Raw genomic sequence first — 17,156 nt, 5'->3', positions numbered from 1 at the left:
GATGGTTTGATCACTTTATCTTTGTTTTCTGTAGGTTTGCAATGTGATTGCTGTGAGCTTGACAGCTGTGAGAACACTTTTGCTCGTGCCACTTCTGTCTTCACTTTCTGGGTAACATGTGGCATCTATAGTTTGTTTTCTTTTGTTCATTTATTTATTTTGATTTTGCTTTCATGTGGGTATTTGCATCAAAGATTGATGATGTGATGTTTTAATACTTTTGACCTGTCTTAATAAAAATGTGCCTGTTTGTTAAAGTCCCCTCATGGCCCCGTTTACCTGGTTACTGTTGACCCCTTAAGGTCATCCCACCACACTTGTAAAAACTGCTTACTTGCACATGCCTTGGAGCATTGCTGACATTTTAATGCTGTTTTACCTGCAGTTTTTGAGTGTTGTTAAACTCACCCCTGATGAACGCGCTAAACCTTTGCGCAGAGGGCACTTTGAGATGAGAGGATTTTTAAACATCAAAAACCAGTTGGAGGGCCAGATAAAAATTATCTGTCTGGCTGCCGCCATTTCACTCGCCCTAGATCATTTTTTGTAGCCTATTCGTTTTTTTTTTTTTTTATAGTCTCAACCCATAGCTACAAGGCAGACAAGGAGTAGCGGCATGCTGACCCAAGACGTCACTTTTCAACGCTGTTGAGTTCTATAGAAGTCTATCGGACTATCCTGCATGCTGAAAATTACGCCAAAGGTATATACCCTGTGCGTTGAAAAGTGACCCCAGGGACCCTTGACCATGTGTCAGACATTTGACGAGTAGGGAGTGAGACTGTGTTGCGAGGTCAGCTACAGAAAGGCAAGCTGAAAAGACTTCACTGAATCCATTTAAAAGAAAGGTAAAACAACAAATGTTGGCTTTGAGGTTTGATCACATGAACATTGCTGCTTCTTGTGGGTTTTTGGTTAGTAGCTCAAAGGCACCAGTCACTGTGTGTCTACTTTGACTACTGGGGAAAAGGGACCAAAGTCACCGTTTCATCAGGTAAGATATTGTGGTACTTTGTTGTTCCATTTTATATATATATATATATATATACAGTTTTGAAGATCGGTTAAGTGGTCTTGCCACAAAATAACATGCAGCCATATTTAACATTTTTGTCTTCGCTAATAGTGGAAAGGGGACCTCGGTAATCGAAAACAATATCTAGTAAAACTCAGATTAAAGGAAGTGCGCACTAAAATGTCTCAACACTATTGCTTTGATAACGGAGGCCAATGGCAAGACAGTGTAAATATACTATAGGGTTATGATATGGCTCTTATCGTAAATCTTCTCGTTGTGACGGTGCTTTTGACTACTGGGGAAAGGGAACAAAGGTGACCGTAACATCAGGTAAGACGTTCGATTTTTGTTTAGTTAGAGCCGAACTACAAAAAAATTATTGAAAAAATTGCATGTTTAGTATCAAACTTAAAAAAAAAATAGAGTGAAAAATCATGGACAATGTTGCATTTAATTATAAACTAAAAAGGATTGGAGGGTTTGGCGAAAAAAACGTTAGTGTTTTTGTGCGCTAAAGAAATTAAAAGTATCACTGTGACTACGCTGCCTTTGACTACTGGGGGAAAGGCACTTCGGTCACAGTGACATCTGGTAAGAAGTCAAATTAAATCTTTAATAAGCGCTGACAGTTGTTTTAAATATAATAACACAACTAAATGTTTTACAAGAATGAAAGTTAGACTGAATTAAAAGGATAAATAGTTCAATTTGTGGCTTAGGAAAATAAATAAGTGACTTGTCATTCGAGCGTAGGCTACATAATAGCTATTTTTGTACAATATCCATGTCTAAAACTGTCAGTGTGACAATGCTTTTGACTACTGGGGAAAAGGAACCAAGGTCACTGTCTCTTCAGGTAAGAAAACCCTATTAAAACAAAATCTGATTTAAGTAGGCTACGAAATAATGTGACCGGCTAATTTGTCAAAAAAGTTGTTTTTATATTGAAGCAACATTTAAATGGCTATTTACTCTACGATTAGGACAGTTAAAGTCGGCACATGTCTTTAGAGTTTTGCTAGAAATGCAACGATTCACAGTAATTATGAATAATTTAACAAAATTTGATGTGTACAAGCATTCAGATAAAACAACGAATCGGCCAAAGGTCATTTAACAGATCATTTTTGAGTTGCATTTTTATACTGCGCTGTAACATTAAACGAATATCGTGTAACTGGGCTTTCGACTACTGGGGAAGCGGCACCAAAGTCACCGTAACAAACAGTAAGATTTTATTATTAATTGCAAGGACAGTTGTATCATACAATAAGACAATGTTATTTACAGTTTTATTATTATATCTTAAGAGTTTTCTATTGATTGTTGTTGTCAAATGAATGTCATTCCATTAGAAAATGTTAAAGAACAGGCTACATAATATTATAATGTTTCGTAGTATAGCTGCTTAAAAACGAACAAAAGTCTATAAGCGTATTGTCAAACGACGACTTTTCATTCTTCTCGCAAGTGTTATCAGTCTATACAAATATTAGTAGCTGGAAACAGCTAAATATGACTAAATAACTAAACTGCCACGTTTTAGCTTTTACCACTGCTATGGCCACTACTTGTTAATTTAAAATAATAAATTGAATTCCACTATTTCTAAGAAAATACAATTTCTAAAATACAAATTCAGTTCTAAATAGCCTAAGCAAAACACCTGCTTGGGTCGATCGGGCTGCTATCCAACCGCAATTTAATAGCCTAAATAATTACAAATTAATTTAGGCTATTTATCCCTTTTCGAATTACTCCAAAGTTCAATAACACAATATTGACTGATTGATTGGCTATATTTATGAATTTTTGAAAGGTTGGGATTGTTTTAATTTGTTCGTTCGGGTCAGGCTTTATTTTAAAGTTCAGTTATTGCTATTAACAAACCCTTAACTAAGTCTTTTGCCTTAATTTATACTCATAATTCGCTACTTATTTATAGTTAGTAGTAGCTGTCGGGTTTATGGGTCGGGTTGTAGAATATCGTCATGGAATATGGAATATCGTCATGCAGAATTCGTGCTTTATAGCCTAGACCTACTAATAAACAACCAATAGCCTATGTTAATAATAGACATGATGATAAACAGAATTGGATCTTATACTAAACTGTTTGTTTTAATTTGCACACAGGTTATTTGAACTGATTCATTAGAAACTAACTGAAAAGTAATCCTGCAGTCAAAATGTCCAGTAATAAATTATTTTTTAAATAGCATTTTATTTATTACAGCATCCAAGAGAGAAAAAAAAAAAAAAACATTTCACCCTATTCCCAAGATTTTGTGTTTTATCGAAATATGTGATTATATTTGGTCAATCAAGCATCAGCGTCTAAAACTATAAAATACCAGTTATCCAGGGCAACAATAATAACTTTTTGCTCAACCGGGAAACTCTCGGGACTCCACAATTTCAATCAATATTTAATATCCATGTAGAAGCCTTCTTATTTGTTAACTAGACCTTGTGGGCGGCACAACATTAAGATGCAGCCTGGTCTAATCTTTAATACGTAGCCTAGTTAATATGTAACTTTAAAAGACACAAAACGTTTTTTGTATGTTTTGAAAGGTGCTAAATCGTACAATACTGACATAATTATGGCACCAAAACGTAAAAATAGTTAGATTTTTACAGCGAATAAAACGTAAATTATTTATGAATCTTTCATGTCATAGAAATATGTATGTTTTCCTTTTCTATCATATTTTTTTGATAAATGAAAGGTCCCTAAGTCCCACTACGATCTTAAACCTACCAATTTTATACGGAATGTTAAACATAATAAAACATAATGGACAGAAATGTGTAGGAAAATTACAATTTTAATTTAAATATAACATTAAAACAATATTTTGAGGCATTAAATCCTACACCTACCCATAACCATTTTATTAACCACAAACTGTTATAAACAGGCTAAATTAATTACAGACAAACAAGCGTAACGTTAATAACAATCATTTATTTTTTTTGTGAAAATGTCAACAACAAAAAAAAAAAATGCCAGTCCTCTCTGGTGTTAATATAGTTTTTATAGGCTACAGAGCAGAATTCATTTTATTAATCCGTGAAATTATTTATCTGTCTTCTCTCCGTGAAGGTGCTCATTTAAAATGTCAATCAACTGAAACTTGATGAAATGAGTATAAAACCGGTGAGAACCTGATACCTGTTCGATATCAGTGCCATAAACCATGTCGTAACGTTGCTCGATTTATAAAGTGCTGAATTTGGATTTGGACAGCAAAATATTAGCTACAAACTGGTTAATCAATTGTATTCATTTTAAGGTTTCAAAGTGTAGTCTCGTTTAACATTATACAACAAATGTAAATCATTAAATACACGAATTTAATATTAATACATGGACATTCATAATACATTCACACTTTACGTTACGTGATTTACGTTGGCTAATACACGTTTTAGTGCTATAAATACGTAAATGTTGTACGTTTTTGTGTGTACGAAAACATAAGTAAATGTACGTGTTGTAGAACCACACTTAACGTTAAAATACACGCATTCTCATGAGATTACGTTGCAAGATGACCTGAAAAGTTAAAAGCCACAGGAAGATTCAGCGATGTCTTCCTTCTTGCATAAAACCAGATAATATCCATCGTTTTGTTTTATTTTACGTTATGTTATAATCTATTAAATTACATTTTATTTTTGTTATATTTAATTAATTAAACCATCCTTCCAGTCATTCATGTCTAATAGTTTTCATATGTACTACATTACATTATATGTATATTGTCTGAGAACGATGCGTTGTCTCTTCAGGTGAATCATCTCCACCAAAGTCAATCTTGCCGATATCCCAGTGTACTCCTGATTCTGCTGGGTCCCTCGTCATCGCCTGCATGGCAAGAGGTTTCTCACCTGAGGACTCGCTTACTTTTAAATGGACGGATTATACTAAGAAGGAGTTGAGTGATTTCGTGCAGTATCCAGCATTCAGTAGTGGCGGACAATACACCAAAATCAGCCATCTGCGCATTAGTAAAAGCGATTGGAATCCTCAAAAACCTTACAATTGCGAAGCTTCAAATTCTGCCGGCAAAAAAGCATCCCCTGTTGCTCCAGGTAAGTTAAATGAAAAAATAACATTTAAATAAAATTAAAAAAAAAATCTAACATTTAACATGAGCTACTTCCAAAAATGAATATATCAATATTACACATTTTAACAATGATATTAAAACTCCACTACAAGAGCATTTTCTTTACTTGGTTAAACAGGCACCCCCCCCCCCCCCCCCCCAAAAAAAAAAAAAATATGTCAACCTATATGTGTACAGTTTGCAAAATGTCGGATGTCCTCCACAGTTTCACTGGATGTAATCGTTGTTTTCATTGCAGGTCCAAGAAAACCCACCCTGAGTTTGGTTTCTGTCACAACCCTAAAAAGTAAATCTTTCATGTGTGCTGTTGAAGATTTCTACCCCCAAAACGACCTCTCGGTACAATGGAAGATAAATGATACAAATTCCTTGAGTCCGCTAAAACTGGAGAGTAAATCGAATGAGCAAGGTTTTTATAATGGATACAGTTTTTATGAAGTCAGCAGTGAGAATTCGGATGTGAATACTCAGTATACCTGTGAGGTCACACACCAGGGAAAACAGTTTAACAGATCAGCATACTTCAAAGGTAAGTCATCTAATGTTGATTTTCTCTCTCTAGTTCACACTTTAACATCTATTTCAAATTCACAAAAAGATAAACTCCTTAAAACTGATCCCAATTCTCAGAGATACACATATATTAGATATTTATATCACAGATTACACCAAATTTACACTTTAAGTAATACTGACTTTCTTTTTCCCTTGTAGCTAAATTTTCACTGACAATGAAGCCACCAATTCAGAAAGAAATATTTGTTAATGATAAAATTGTCTTGCAAGCCGTTGTTTCTGGAGATGTAAAAAAAACAGTGCAAGATACTTCAGTATCATGTAAAGTGAAGGATGAGCTTGTGCCCAATGGGAATATCACAACAGGGGATGTTCAATTATCTCCTGAAACTTCACAATTTAACAGAATTCACGATGTCATCATTAATACAAATAAATGGTTTAATGGTGAAGTGGTCACCTGCACCATCCATGACACAAATAATAACAAAGACATCGAGCAGAAGATCAGTTTTCAAAAAGGTAAGTCAGTTTAAAACCTTCAAATAATCAACTTTATGGCTCTATGTGCATTTATGATAGATGCTTATAATTGAATTGCCTGGCAAAAAAATAACAAAATATTGCCTTCGAGCACATTTGAAATTCTTTGTCAAAAAGATTAGACTGCCTTGATACACTATTGTTTTACATTATTGTGAGATTTTTCTGTTTGTTCAATGAACCTTTATTATACTTTCTCCAATTCAGATGGAAAAGAGCCCACTGTTACCATTTACAAACCTGATAACGTCAAAGATAATATCTCTCATGTGTGTGAGGTCACCAGCCCTAAACTCGGTGATGTCTATGTAATGTGGAAAGGGGATGATGGTTCTTACAGAGAGGGCACAACCAGTGCTCCCATCCATCAAAAGGACTCAACGTCTGTTCTCAGCATCCTAACAATGACAAAAGAAGAGTATGAAAAGCCCAGCACCACCATCACCTGTGCAGTGATTCATGCCAACATGGCCAATAGAAGAGCTCCATTACAAGTGACAACAAGCAAAAGTAAACAGGGAGAAGTTTCATGTGATTAATGTGCAAGCGTTTCCAAACTATCATTGTTCATCTGTTGTTCAGTTTTCCAGTGCTTTTGTCCTGTTGCTCTCTCATCAGATTATGTAAACTATCTTCAATGTTTTTTGTGCATATTTCTCTCTGTAAGTCTGTATCACTTTACTGCACTGTTCAAACATCAAAGTCAAATTACACTCAAGACTAAATGTTTAATTTGATATTTACTTACATGCTGCATGTAAGTAAATATGTTCAAATAAAAACATTGTCAGAAAGATATCATAGAGCTTCTTTATGTCTTGTTCTGTGTTTACTGTACTGCTGTTAGTCTATAATATAACATGTCATTCTTGTGTTGTTTTACAAGCAATAAATATTTGTTTGCATGATTTAGTCCAGCTCTCACATTGTTTTTATGATCAGAAACTTGGTGTGCTTCACTGTCTGCCCCTGCTTTTTATTTATATTTTTTTTTCTTCAGTATTTCAGTATTTTTTTGGAGGGGGTGGGGGGGGTCTCTGTCTCTAGTAAAGGCATTTATTCAATTATAAAGATAACCATAAAAATCACAAGGAGTTATTCGCTTTTTCAATCAATAAAACATACAGATGGTATATATCATATTTTTTTATGTGCACTTTCATTATTATTATTTCAGGAGAAAATAGTAAGTTACTTGATAAGCATACCATAAATGTAGTAATATATATTTATATATTTTTATAAAGTATATGTTCTAATGCACTATCAATGTCTAACAGACAGGACTATAACTGTATATTTGTCTCTTCAGTGTACACTCAGTTGTGTGTGCAAATGAATGTATGTGAGTCCATGTATGCAGTACATAAAGACATTATGTGCTTAAGTGTTACTAACTAGATGTCTAAAACTTTACATTCAGGATATATGATTAACATTCTCATATATGTGTTGGAGCATGTCCTTACCATACATATGTGTCCTGTACATGTGTTTTCTTTTTCAGGTGAGACACCTGAGCCAGAAACAGGCTTTGCTCTGGACTGCAATAAAGATGTTCTTGAGGAGGATGAGTTCAGAAGTCTCTGGTCCACTGCCACCTCATTCATCTTCCTCTTCCTCTTCTCTCTGACCTACAGCGCTGTGCTCAGCTTCTTCAAGGTAATACAAATATTATCAAATATCCTGCAGAGCATTTTAAGTAAGATGACACCTTTTGTAACTTTTACTGCTTGTTCTTAGTGTTATATGCCTGCTTCAATTTATGTCTTTAATGTGTATTTAACTATATATTTTTTTCCCAGGTGAAGCAGTGATGATTTGTTAAAAGAACTTGTGAAGACCCCAAGGTTTCTTATTTGTTCTGTGACAGTAATTAAATGTTGGTCGAATGTATTTAGAAATCAAAAAAATGAGAATAACCACTTCATCTCTATCTATCTTTTGTTCTGTCTATTCATGTCTTTCTGTACGCTCGTCTGAAAAACATATAGAATTTCTGAGATGTTGAAACTGCATAACTTGCCTCCGTGCACACATTTCTGAAGAGAAATATGTACACATATCAATAAAGTCTTATTAAATTTGTCAAAATGAGATTTTACTCTTTTGAATATTGTATCAGCCTCTTACTACAAATGACATTAGCTTGCTTTTTCAGTAGATGATATTGTGATATTAATAGAGATCCATCAGGAAATTATAAGAATTATGACCTCAATCTTGATGTGTTTGCTGCTTATCTAAAAGTATGAGGGCAAAAACATCTTGAATTAAAAAAAATCAATCAGATTAATAAAGTAAAGCTTTTGAACACCTATTTTGAAGAGAGTAATTTCTCAAACAGATCAGAAGAATCTAAATTTTTACAATAATTTTTATTATATTTTAAGACTGATTGAAACTGTACTCAAATTCCTAGAAAAGCTGAAATGTATGGAAATGCAAACATGCATTGCAGTGTGTTTCATATCACATTTTATTGGGTGTTTCTCTCTCCTATTTCGGGTGTTGTATTTAAATACTTCATCTCTGGGGATTCTGGGGGTTCACAAGAGCAGATGAACATCTCACATTCAGCAGCTGCAAACTGTCAAGCACTCAAGGATTTTTTTCTTCTCAATAATAGCCAAACAGTAATAAACTGAACAACACATGTGCAGTTTCTAGCAAGCATGATGAGCTGCAAAGAATAAAAAAAAAATGCATGTTGTAAAATGCCCATTTACAAACACTGTTTATTCTGTAATCTGATACAAATTTAACAGCATCCTCTTGATATGTTGCATGCTCATTAATACACTTAAGAATAACTTGAATTACATTCAGTTGTCTACCCAAAAATGATGCACCTAAACTGAGAATTCAGTGCTGCAATAAAACTCATTTTAATGTCGTTATGCAAATTTCATTTGACTGAGTACTCTCGAAGGAATTTCAGAAGGTCAAAAATACATATATTCGAGAGCATCTGTGTATTCAGATCTCTCTTTCTTCCTCTTTTGGCTCACACATGCTGAAGTGAAACATACTAACAATTCTTAGGAAGGTTAAAATGTTCAAATTTAAAACCGAAGCCAGCAACGACTTATTTTATTACACTTTATTCATGTTTATATTTTATTTATATTATATTTTTTCATATGAAATATATACTTTCTTATATATATATATATATATATATATATATATATATACTATATTGCAATCACTATGAATAAAAAAAAGTTATTAAAAAAGTACACTACTTTTCTTAACGTTTAGCCTACTAAAAAGTTGATAAATGTTATGGGTATAATGTAAGTCTTAAAAATAAGTCTAAAAATAAGTCTAATGTAATATAATGTCTGTAATCTATAGAATGTCTTTTTTTAGATTCTCAGTTCCTGAATGCTTATGGCGCATTCACTTTTTAGCAGAGTCCTCCAATTGCACTTCACGCATATGCGAGGTCGTAAGCGTAGCTTACTTGTTTTGCATCTTGCTGACTCTTGCGCCCTCCAGTGGTGAAAACTATTTATATTGATGTATTTTACATTCACGAGTCCTCAAGCCTAGTCGATGCTGAAAAAATGCGGTTAGCCTATATGACCCATCTGTATTTTGAATTTGATTTTGTCCCGGTCCCTATCTACCATCTAAACAAAATCGTATACGTCAGATAAGTCCCTATAAAATCGTAATAATACAGCCTTAATAGATAAACTAAACAGAAAGCATTAGTTTAACACTGGACTTGGCCTGTCGATCGGTTGTCATTTGACATGCGCATGTCGGCTCCATACAGAAAAGAAAAATAATTCTTTACCTCCAGACTGCGTTACACACGTCACGTGACAGCAGTACACGTTTTGGGGGGAAAAGCTACACAATCTGTCACCTGTGGAAAAAAAAACTTCTGAGGTACAAATATATAGGCTTCCATTACTAATAATAACATGGACATGTGAGGTAGTATTATCCCTTTAATTTACTAATGTGAAGTGAAGTGACATTCAGCCAAGTATGGTGACCCATACTCAGAATTTGTGCTCTGCATTTAACCCATCCGAAATGCACACACACAGAGCAGTGAACACACACACACTGTGAGCACACACCCGGAGCAGTGAGCAGCCATTTATGCTGCAGCGCCCGGGGAGCAGTTGGGGGTTCGATGCCTTGCTCAAGGGCACCTAAGTCATGGTATTGAAGGTGGAGAGAGAACTGTACATGCACTCCCCCCACCCACAATTCCGTCCGGCCCGAGACTAGAACACACAACCCTTCGATTGGGAGTCCAACCCTCTAACCATTAGGCCACGACTTCCCGAAAACATGAGATAACCGTATTGCGATGTGTCTGCAAACGTTATCGCTAGACCATATTACGTTATTAGCGTGTCATTATGTTAACGTTGCATGCTTGATGTGAGCATTAACGTTGCTAATATGAGTGTGTATTTACGTCTGAAGCTAATGGGGGAATTTAGTTTTGAGTTAAACTGTCAAAATGACTTTTTACATTCTTACAGGCTATTGTGTATGCTCGATAACGCCTCACTGAAGCCGGATCATAGGACTAATGTAGCCCATATTGACTTGAGAGAAATATTAAACAAGATGTATTTTACGGATGTTTGGAAACCATGGGATCTTGACTAGAGTGTAAAATAAAGTTCTGTGGGTTTGGATCTATCTATCTATCTATCTATCTATCTATCTATCTATCTATCTATCTTGAACTTGAAAAATAAAACCCAAAGGTCTGTCTTTCTGATTAGCTGTCTGCCTGCCTGTGTTACATTAATGTCTTTTTACCTAACTTTTTTGTCTCCCTTTACAGCATACATTTCCAGCTGGTTGCAAGGACTTCTGTGGCAAGTTGGTTTTATTACTTCCATGCTCTATGTCTTTGTTGAACTATCCAAAATTTGGTTTTGGGCTGTTTCGAATTTATTGTTCACAAATCTGTCTTGTGCAAGTTTCTCTCTGTCTGTGTTTTAGGTTGAAGTTGGCCGAGAGCGATAAGTCGTACAGTTGCTGATCTAGAAGCATTAGGCAAGAGTGTCTGAGAACGATGGTATGATCTGCAACACAGTCTTTTTTTATTACTGATTTATTACTGACTATCTATTTCTTTCTTTGTTGTTTTTCAATAAGAGAGAACTCCCATTAATGGGAATCAAAAGGAAACCCTGAAATCATTTTTTAAGGATGGAATGACACGAGTTGGTTCAGAATTAATACCAAGAGCTGCATCAGCTACTGGTTTGGAAACCAGTGTCATAGAAATAAGGTTTACTTTTGTGCCACACTAACAAACATCATGTCAAATAAATAAATCATTCTGCTTCACTGCTTGTATAAATGATGTGTTTTGTTAACATTCGGTTTAATTTGTGTAATACCTTTTTGCTATTTTTTTGTTTTTCAGAACTGGATTGGTAATTACAAAAGATCGCAAATGACCAATGCTTTGTCTGAGCCCCGGCCATCCAAAGCCAAAGTTCACATTAGAGAGCTGTCGCCTTACAATCTTTTTTGTAGGGACATATTCAAAAACAAAGGTGAGAAACAAAATTTAAAGACTGTTTTTATACTAAATTGTTTCTTTCCAGACATGGTGGCCTTTTTGACATAAGGTTTATGAGGGTCATGAAGCGTCATGAAACAGAATTTCATGATAGTATTTGGGAAGTACTTCACTCACACAAATTACATTCATCACTTTAAGAATGCTGAGTGTATTGAAAAGAATCATCAGGTCATCTACTTTACACGTTATCTTGTTTTTTACAGAGTTGTTACAGATAAATGGTTTTCACAACCCAAGTACTGATTGTCGTTGTATGAATTTACTTTAGAAAGGAGATGCTGACTCTAATGCGTTAAGTTTTTCCTCAGGCACAATGAATGATATTAAGGGCAGGTGCGCCACATTGGGGGAAGATGCAAAGCAGAAATACATTCAAGAGGCAGCAGCACCAGTGGCGAAGCCAGGATGTTTTTATAGGGGTGGCCAAGTAAGGGCCAGCAACCAGTCTGGGGTGGCACAGAAATCTTCATTATTTTATATAAAAAATGTGTTTGACTATAATGTAGGCATAATGGGCTATTTTAGTGCCTTAAACACAACTGAGTACAATTAATTTTTTTATTATTCCTCACCTCCAGGTATTTTAAAAAAGGGGCTCACTTTAACTTTATTGCTCATTCAGCTTCTCAAAACTTGTAAATGCTTGTTCTCCAACATTAATCATGGATGAGGCGTGCAATGATAAAAAAATTTTTTTGAAAAAGGCCAGAAATCAACATAACAGTAGAATTTGTTTATGCATTTAAATGGTTTATTTTTCGCATATTTTATAGTATAAGTGCACTGTACTATAAAATTTAATTACTAATAAAAAAATACAAATCAACTTATGTCTGATATTGTGACCTCAAATTGCAGAATAGGCTATATTTTATTTGAACATGCATTTGAGAGACGTGGTTTGCTTATACACGCAGTTTGCAGCTTTAAATCGCCTTTTCTGTGATTTCATGACTTAGATGTAGACATCTTCAAGACAAAAAGACTTTAAACAGCCCTTTAATCACAGAGCAAATAAATAAGTCAAAGCTTGTTCTTGTGTTATAGTTACTTAATCTAGGCTGTCACACTATATTTCACACACTGGTTGGCCAAAAATATAACATTAGCTCTACTGAACACACACATCTGCAAAAAAACACCCTAAGTCTTCAGTCCAGAAAATAGCTTTTCATATTTCATGGCGCAGCAGTTGATTCTGTTCCCCTCTGGAATTCTTGTTTCCTCTCGGGTTGCAAGGTCTGTGTAATAAACCCAACCAAATAGTTTATCAAACATTGCCCCAAAGTAGCCTAAATTGTGCCGCATGCAAATACACCAAACACACCTGGATGTAAGGAAAGCAAAAAGGGACAAATCTCTTGCTACACTGCAACATAGTAAAATGATTCTCACACTCCAGTTAATGTTCTGTTATTATTTTTCTTCATCTTGCAGTTGTTCCTTTGTTTTTGTCTTATGTCCGAGTTTTTGCAGTTTAATTTTTCCATTGCAAATTAGTGTAATCTGTCCATGCTGATGTCCAAATGCTGACGTTTCAATATAGAGCAACAATACATTTGAACTAATATTCTATGATTAATCTGTTTACCTTCTTACTGATACAGTGGAATATAGTTCATATAGATCAACCTATATGAGGAAATTCTAAATTACAAAATTCAAGGTATTTATCCATGTCTTAAAAAAAGAGCAGAAATATTTAACTTGGATATGTTCCTCCAATTTCCAAGTTAATGGTAAGCAACTTCTCTACACTAACACATTTTTTCATAGTAAAGTGAGTATAATGATACACCAACACTTTATAATAAAAAAAAGTCAGTGCTTGTCAAGAAACTGTACTTAACTGACTTAAAGCAACTAGCACATGGACAATGACCTGTTTTCTAATTTCGGTTTATATAGGTATATTCCTTCAATTAGGCCTTTAGAACCTCATTGCAGGTTATTTGTTTAGATTTTAACAATAAAGCTATTTCAATAGATGGCAAACTTAATCACATCTCCTCAGAAAACAATGTAAAGTTAGAAGAAAAGTGGCTGCTGGACAAAAAGAGGCCAGGCAATTTTTATTTTAGAATTAGAAAAAAGCAAGACATTGATAAATGGTTAAAAAGGCTACTAAATATTTTCCTTTTCAACACTGCTTTGAGACATATAAACTGATTATGTTATGTTAACAGCTAGGATTAATTTAGTGGGGAAAGTCACAAATGCATGTTCACGACCAAAAATTTAAATGAGTACATTTATTGACCATTACACAAAATAGCCTATGCTATTCTGACTAAATATGAAGCAGTTGTGTACTGCATTAATTTATTTCACAGGTTTGGGGCAACAAAGATCATTCTTTCTGACCAAGGCACAGAGTCTGTTTACCAGGTTTATAGTTTATTGAATAAGGGGGGGGGGGGGGGGGGGCACTATGAATTAAAGTTGTCATGTGTGCATATGGTTCTGATTTATACACAACTTTTATGGTTCATTGTATACTTATTCTAGTGCATGTTTTGCATACACACCACACAGTTAAGCTTTCAGTGCATACATAAATACAACAACAGCAAGGCATATAATACAAGAATAAAAATAAATTAGCATAAATGAATAAGTATAAGACAGTATTAAAACAAAATAGACAAAGCCTCAAGCATCACACTGAAATCGGTAATAAATCTGATTTAAAAAAAAAAAAAAAAAAAGGAAATAATTTTCGAGTTGTAAAACCCCTCGTCTTAAAACTATTTTCAAGTTTAGGATTTAGGACGGTATTTAGAACCATTTGACTTGCCGTACATGCAGTCCCGCTTCTTGTGCAGGCTAGTTCTGATCGTACTCGGCAACTGAACTGAGATGATGACATCACTGAATCAAAGATGAACTGCCTTTAACTGTCATTTTGCATTATTGACGCACTGTTTTCCTAATTAATTTTGTTCAGTTGCTTTGACGCAATCCTTTTTGTTAAAAGCGCTATATAAATAAAGGTGACTTGACTATGTTTACGTAAAGGGAAACGGACATTTCGAGGGGAACAGATAGACTGCTGCTGCACCGGCCGTATTCTAACCTTCAATGCTTAACTTAGTTTGCAGGCTACTAAGCTAGCAAGTGCAGTGTAGTTCGACTTTCAGCTGCTACTTAGTGCTAGATACATTTTTCCAACACATTCAGAGAGAACTCACTAAACATTGATTTACCATACATCTCAATCGACTGATTCCAGCGTTTTTGTCGTTGCTACTCTGTGTGTGACCGTCCTCCTGTGTTTCACGGACCAGCAGCAGTAGGTGCAGAGCGCACGCTCATCTCATGGGTCACCTGACCTGCATGGCCAAACGTCCGCTGAGCAGAAATCAGCTCTCAGTCTCCGTAAGACCGTTACTGTGTTAGTTAAAAATGTAAAACTGGCCCTTAATCAGTTGATCAGCTGTCATCATTGATTGACAGCATTTCTCCTTTCTTGTGTTGACGAACTTGACCAACTAGCTATCAGATCTGGGGTGGCCACCGGGGTGGCCAATGAGCTTTCAGGGGTTAACCAATTAAAATGCACTTAAAGAAGCTGAAGTTAGAGGTTCATTTGCTAAGCATTAGTGGTATTCTTAAATTATTAGATGGAAGGATGATCAACAGCAATTGTGGTGTGAGCAAGACATTGTGTTAGACAACCGGATAGTTTATCTCTAGTTTTTATCATAATTTCAAATGAGTTTGTTACAAAAATATTCCAAGGCTATCAACATCAAATATTCTCACATTGAAGAAATTGTCAAAGACTCATACCACCATCTCAAACTGGAAGCAGCTGAAGAACAAAGTGGTCATGAGATTTCTTTAATTAAAATTTAGTTACCCCTCTGTCTCAGGTTTGATTTACATCCATTTCTGAAACGAGAAAGCCGCTTTCTGAAATGGAACCCAGGAAAACCTGCTTTTATCTTATGATTTATTATCAGCAAGATGTGAGATCAATTGATGTGCAATACCCACATATTCCATTGGCAACAGTTAAAAATGAACAAGCTACCTTTGAGATGTTGCTTTAAATATAGTGATGAGTATGATTTAAACTAACTCGCTTGACTTTCAAATATTTGTGTTTTTCCTTTGGTAGATGGAGGCAATTTGTGCTGTGTCTGCCGCGTCCATTTTGATGATAAGAAGAAGAATGCAAGAAAGAAGTGGCGTTCATGGTCTCAGTGCACAGTGTGCCAATCATGGTCACACACAGCATGTGGCTTAAAAAGAACATGTGCCTTCACTGCCAGTGTCAAGACACCATGCAAACACCCTGAAGATGTATCTTGTTACTTGTTTGTAACAAGTAACTAATTTGTTGTAGAGCTAAACCACATACATTGTTAGAAAGGTCTTGACCTGGAGAGTAACATATGTAAGTATGAAGATTCTACATAGCTCCTGTTTTGAAATACTGACCTTTGAAACATCACCTTGGTGCATATTTGAAGGCTTATAATTAAGCAATTAAAAAGGGCTACACACATGGGGCCAACTGTTATAGAGAGCTCTTGTCCTCATTTATGATGTAAATATAGTCAACAGCTTGGGATATTGTCAAATCTGGTTAAAAGTTATTTGAACCCATTTAAAATTTAGACATTTAAAATCTGATTACATAGATATGTTTACAATCCGCCCAAACTCCACACTGTACTCTCAACTCACTATTTGCAATATCCAATTCTAAGAAATACACGATTTAAAAAAAAAAACTACAATTCTCTATAGCTACGCAATGCAGCTTGATACAAATCAAGCACTGCAGTTGTAGTTTATCTGGTTTGCGAATTAGGGTTGGAAATTAGGGTTGTAAAATGATATATCTACTGAATATATCAAATATCTAGTGTAACCAATCTATTACTTACACTGCATCTAGATGATTTACGTTAAGAAAATCTAAATATATTTGTTTATTTAAGACTTTTTAGCCGAAATGTAGAACGCGCAAACCCCGCCCACAACACAATGCACTTCCGTAACCTTCTGCTACCAAAAATGTATTTCTCTGAATCGAAGGAGAAATGTGCAAAAGTTATATTAACATATCGTATTGTTGAGTTATCTGTTTGTTGTTTTTTTTTTTTTTGGACAAATGTTGAATTTATCATTTTAAAAAAGTGTCTTGTGAATAAAATACTTATGGGCGGAACTAAGTTATGCAAGCTACGTGGTTTCAGCGATAGCAGCGTAACCACCATGGCAACAAACAACGAACAAACTAAATGCAATATACATTCACTGAACGAAGAAAGTGAAAATAAAACGAAAACAGCCAATGGGAAGAATAGAAAAAAAGTGTTCAATTACATAGGCTTGGATCTGGAGAATT

The 17,156-nt window shown here is 34.9% G+C and overlaps 1 long non-coding RNA gene and 1 gene segment (V, D, J or C); both read left to right on the top strand.

Annotated features, from left to right (window-relative positions):
• The first annotated feature begins 2,138 nt into the window (after window positions 1-2,138).
• LOC113072636 (Ig mu chain C region membrane-bound form-like) lies at window positions 2,139-8,042 on the top strand. The segment is given in 7 exon segments: window positions 2,139-2,245; window positions 4,817-5,119; window positions 5,396-5,686; window positions 5,872-6,195; window positions 6,424-6,726; window positions 7,724-7,878; window positions 8,022-8,042. Coding segments are annotated over 6 exon segments (1,308 nt in total).
• Window positions 8,043-10,461: 2,419 nt separating this feature from the next.
• LOC113072635 (uncharacterized) lies at window positions 10,462-12,484 on the top strand. The gene is made up of 4 exons (XR_003280321.1): window positions 10,462-11,278; window positions 11,359-11,494; window positions 11,633-11,765; window positions 12,103-12,484. It is a non-coding gene; the product is annotated as an uncharacterized LOC113072635 (long non-coding RNA).
• The last annotated feature ends 4,672 nt before the right edge of the window (window positions 12,485-17,156 follow it).

Source organism: Carassius auratus, unplaced genomic scaffold, assembly GCF_003368295.1.
Source record: "Carassius auratus strain Wakin unplaced genomic scaffold, ASM336829v1 scaf_tig00009717, whole genome shotgun sequence".
Lineage (NCBI taxonomy): Eukaryota > Metazoa > Chordata > Actinopteri > Cypriniformes > Cyprinidae > Carassius > Carassius auratus.
Note: the sequence above shows the minus strand (reverse complement) of the source record. Positions and strands in the feature narration are given on the sequence as shown.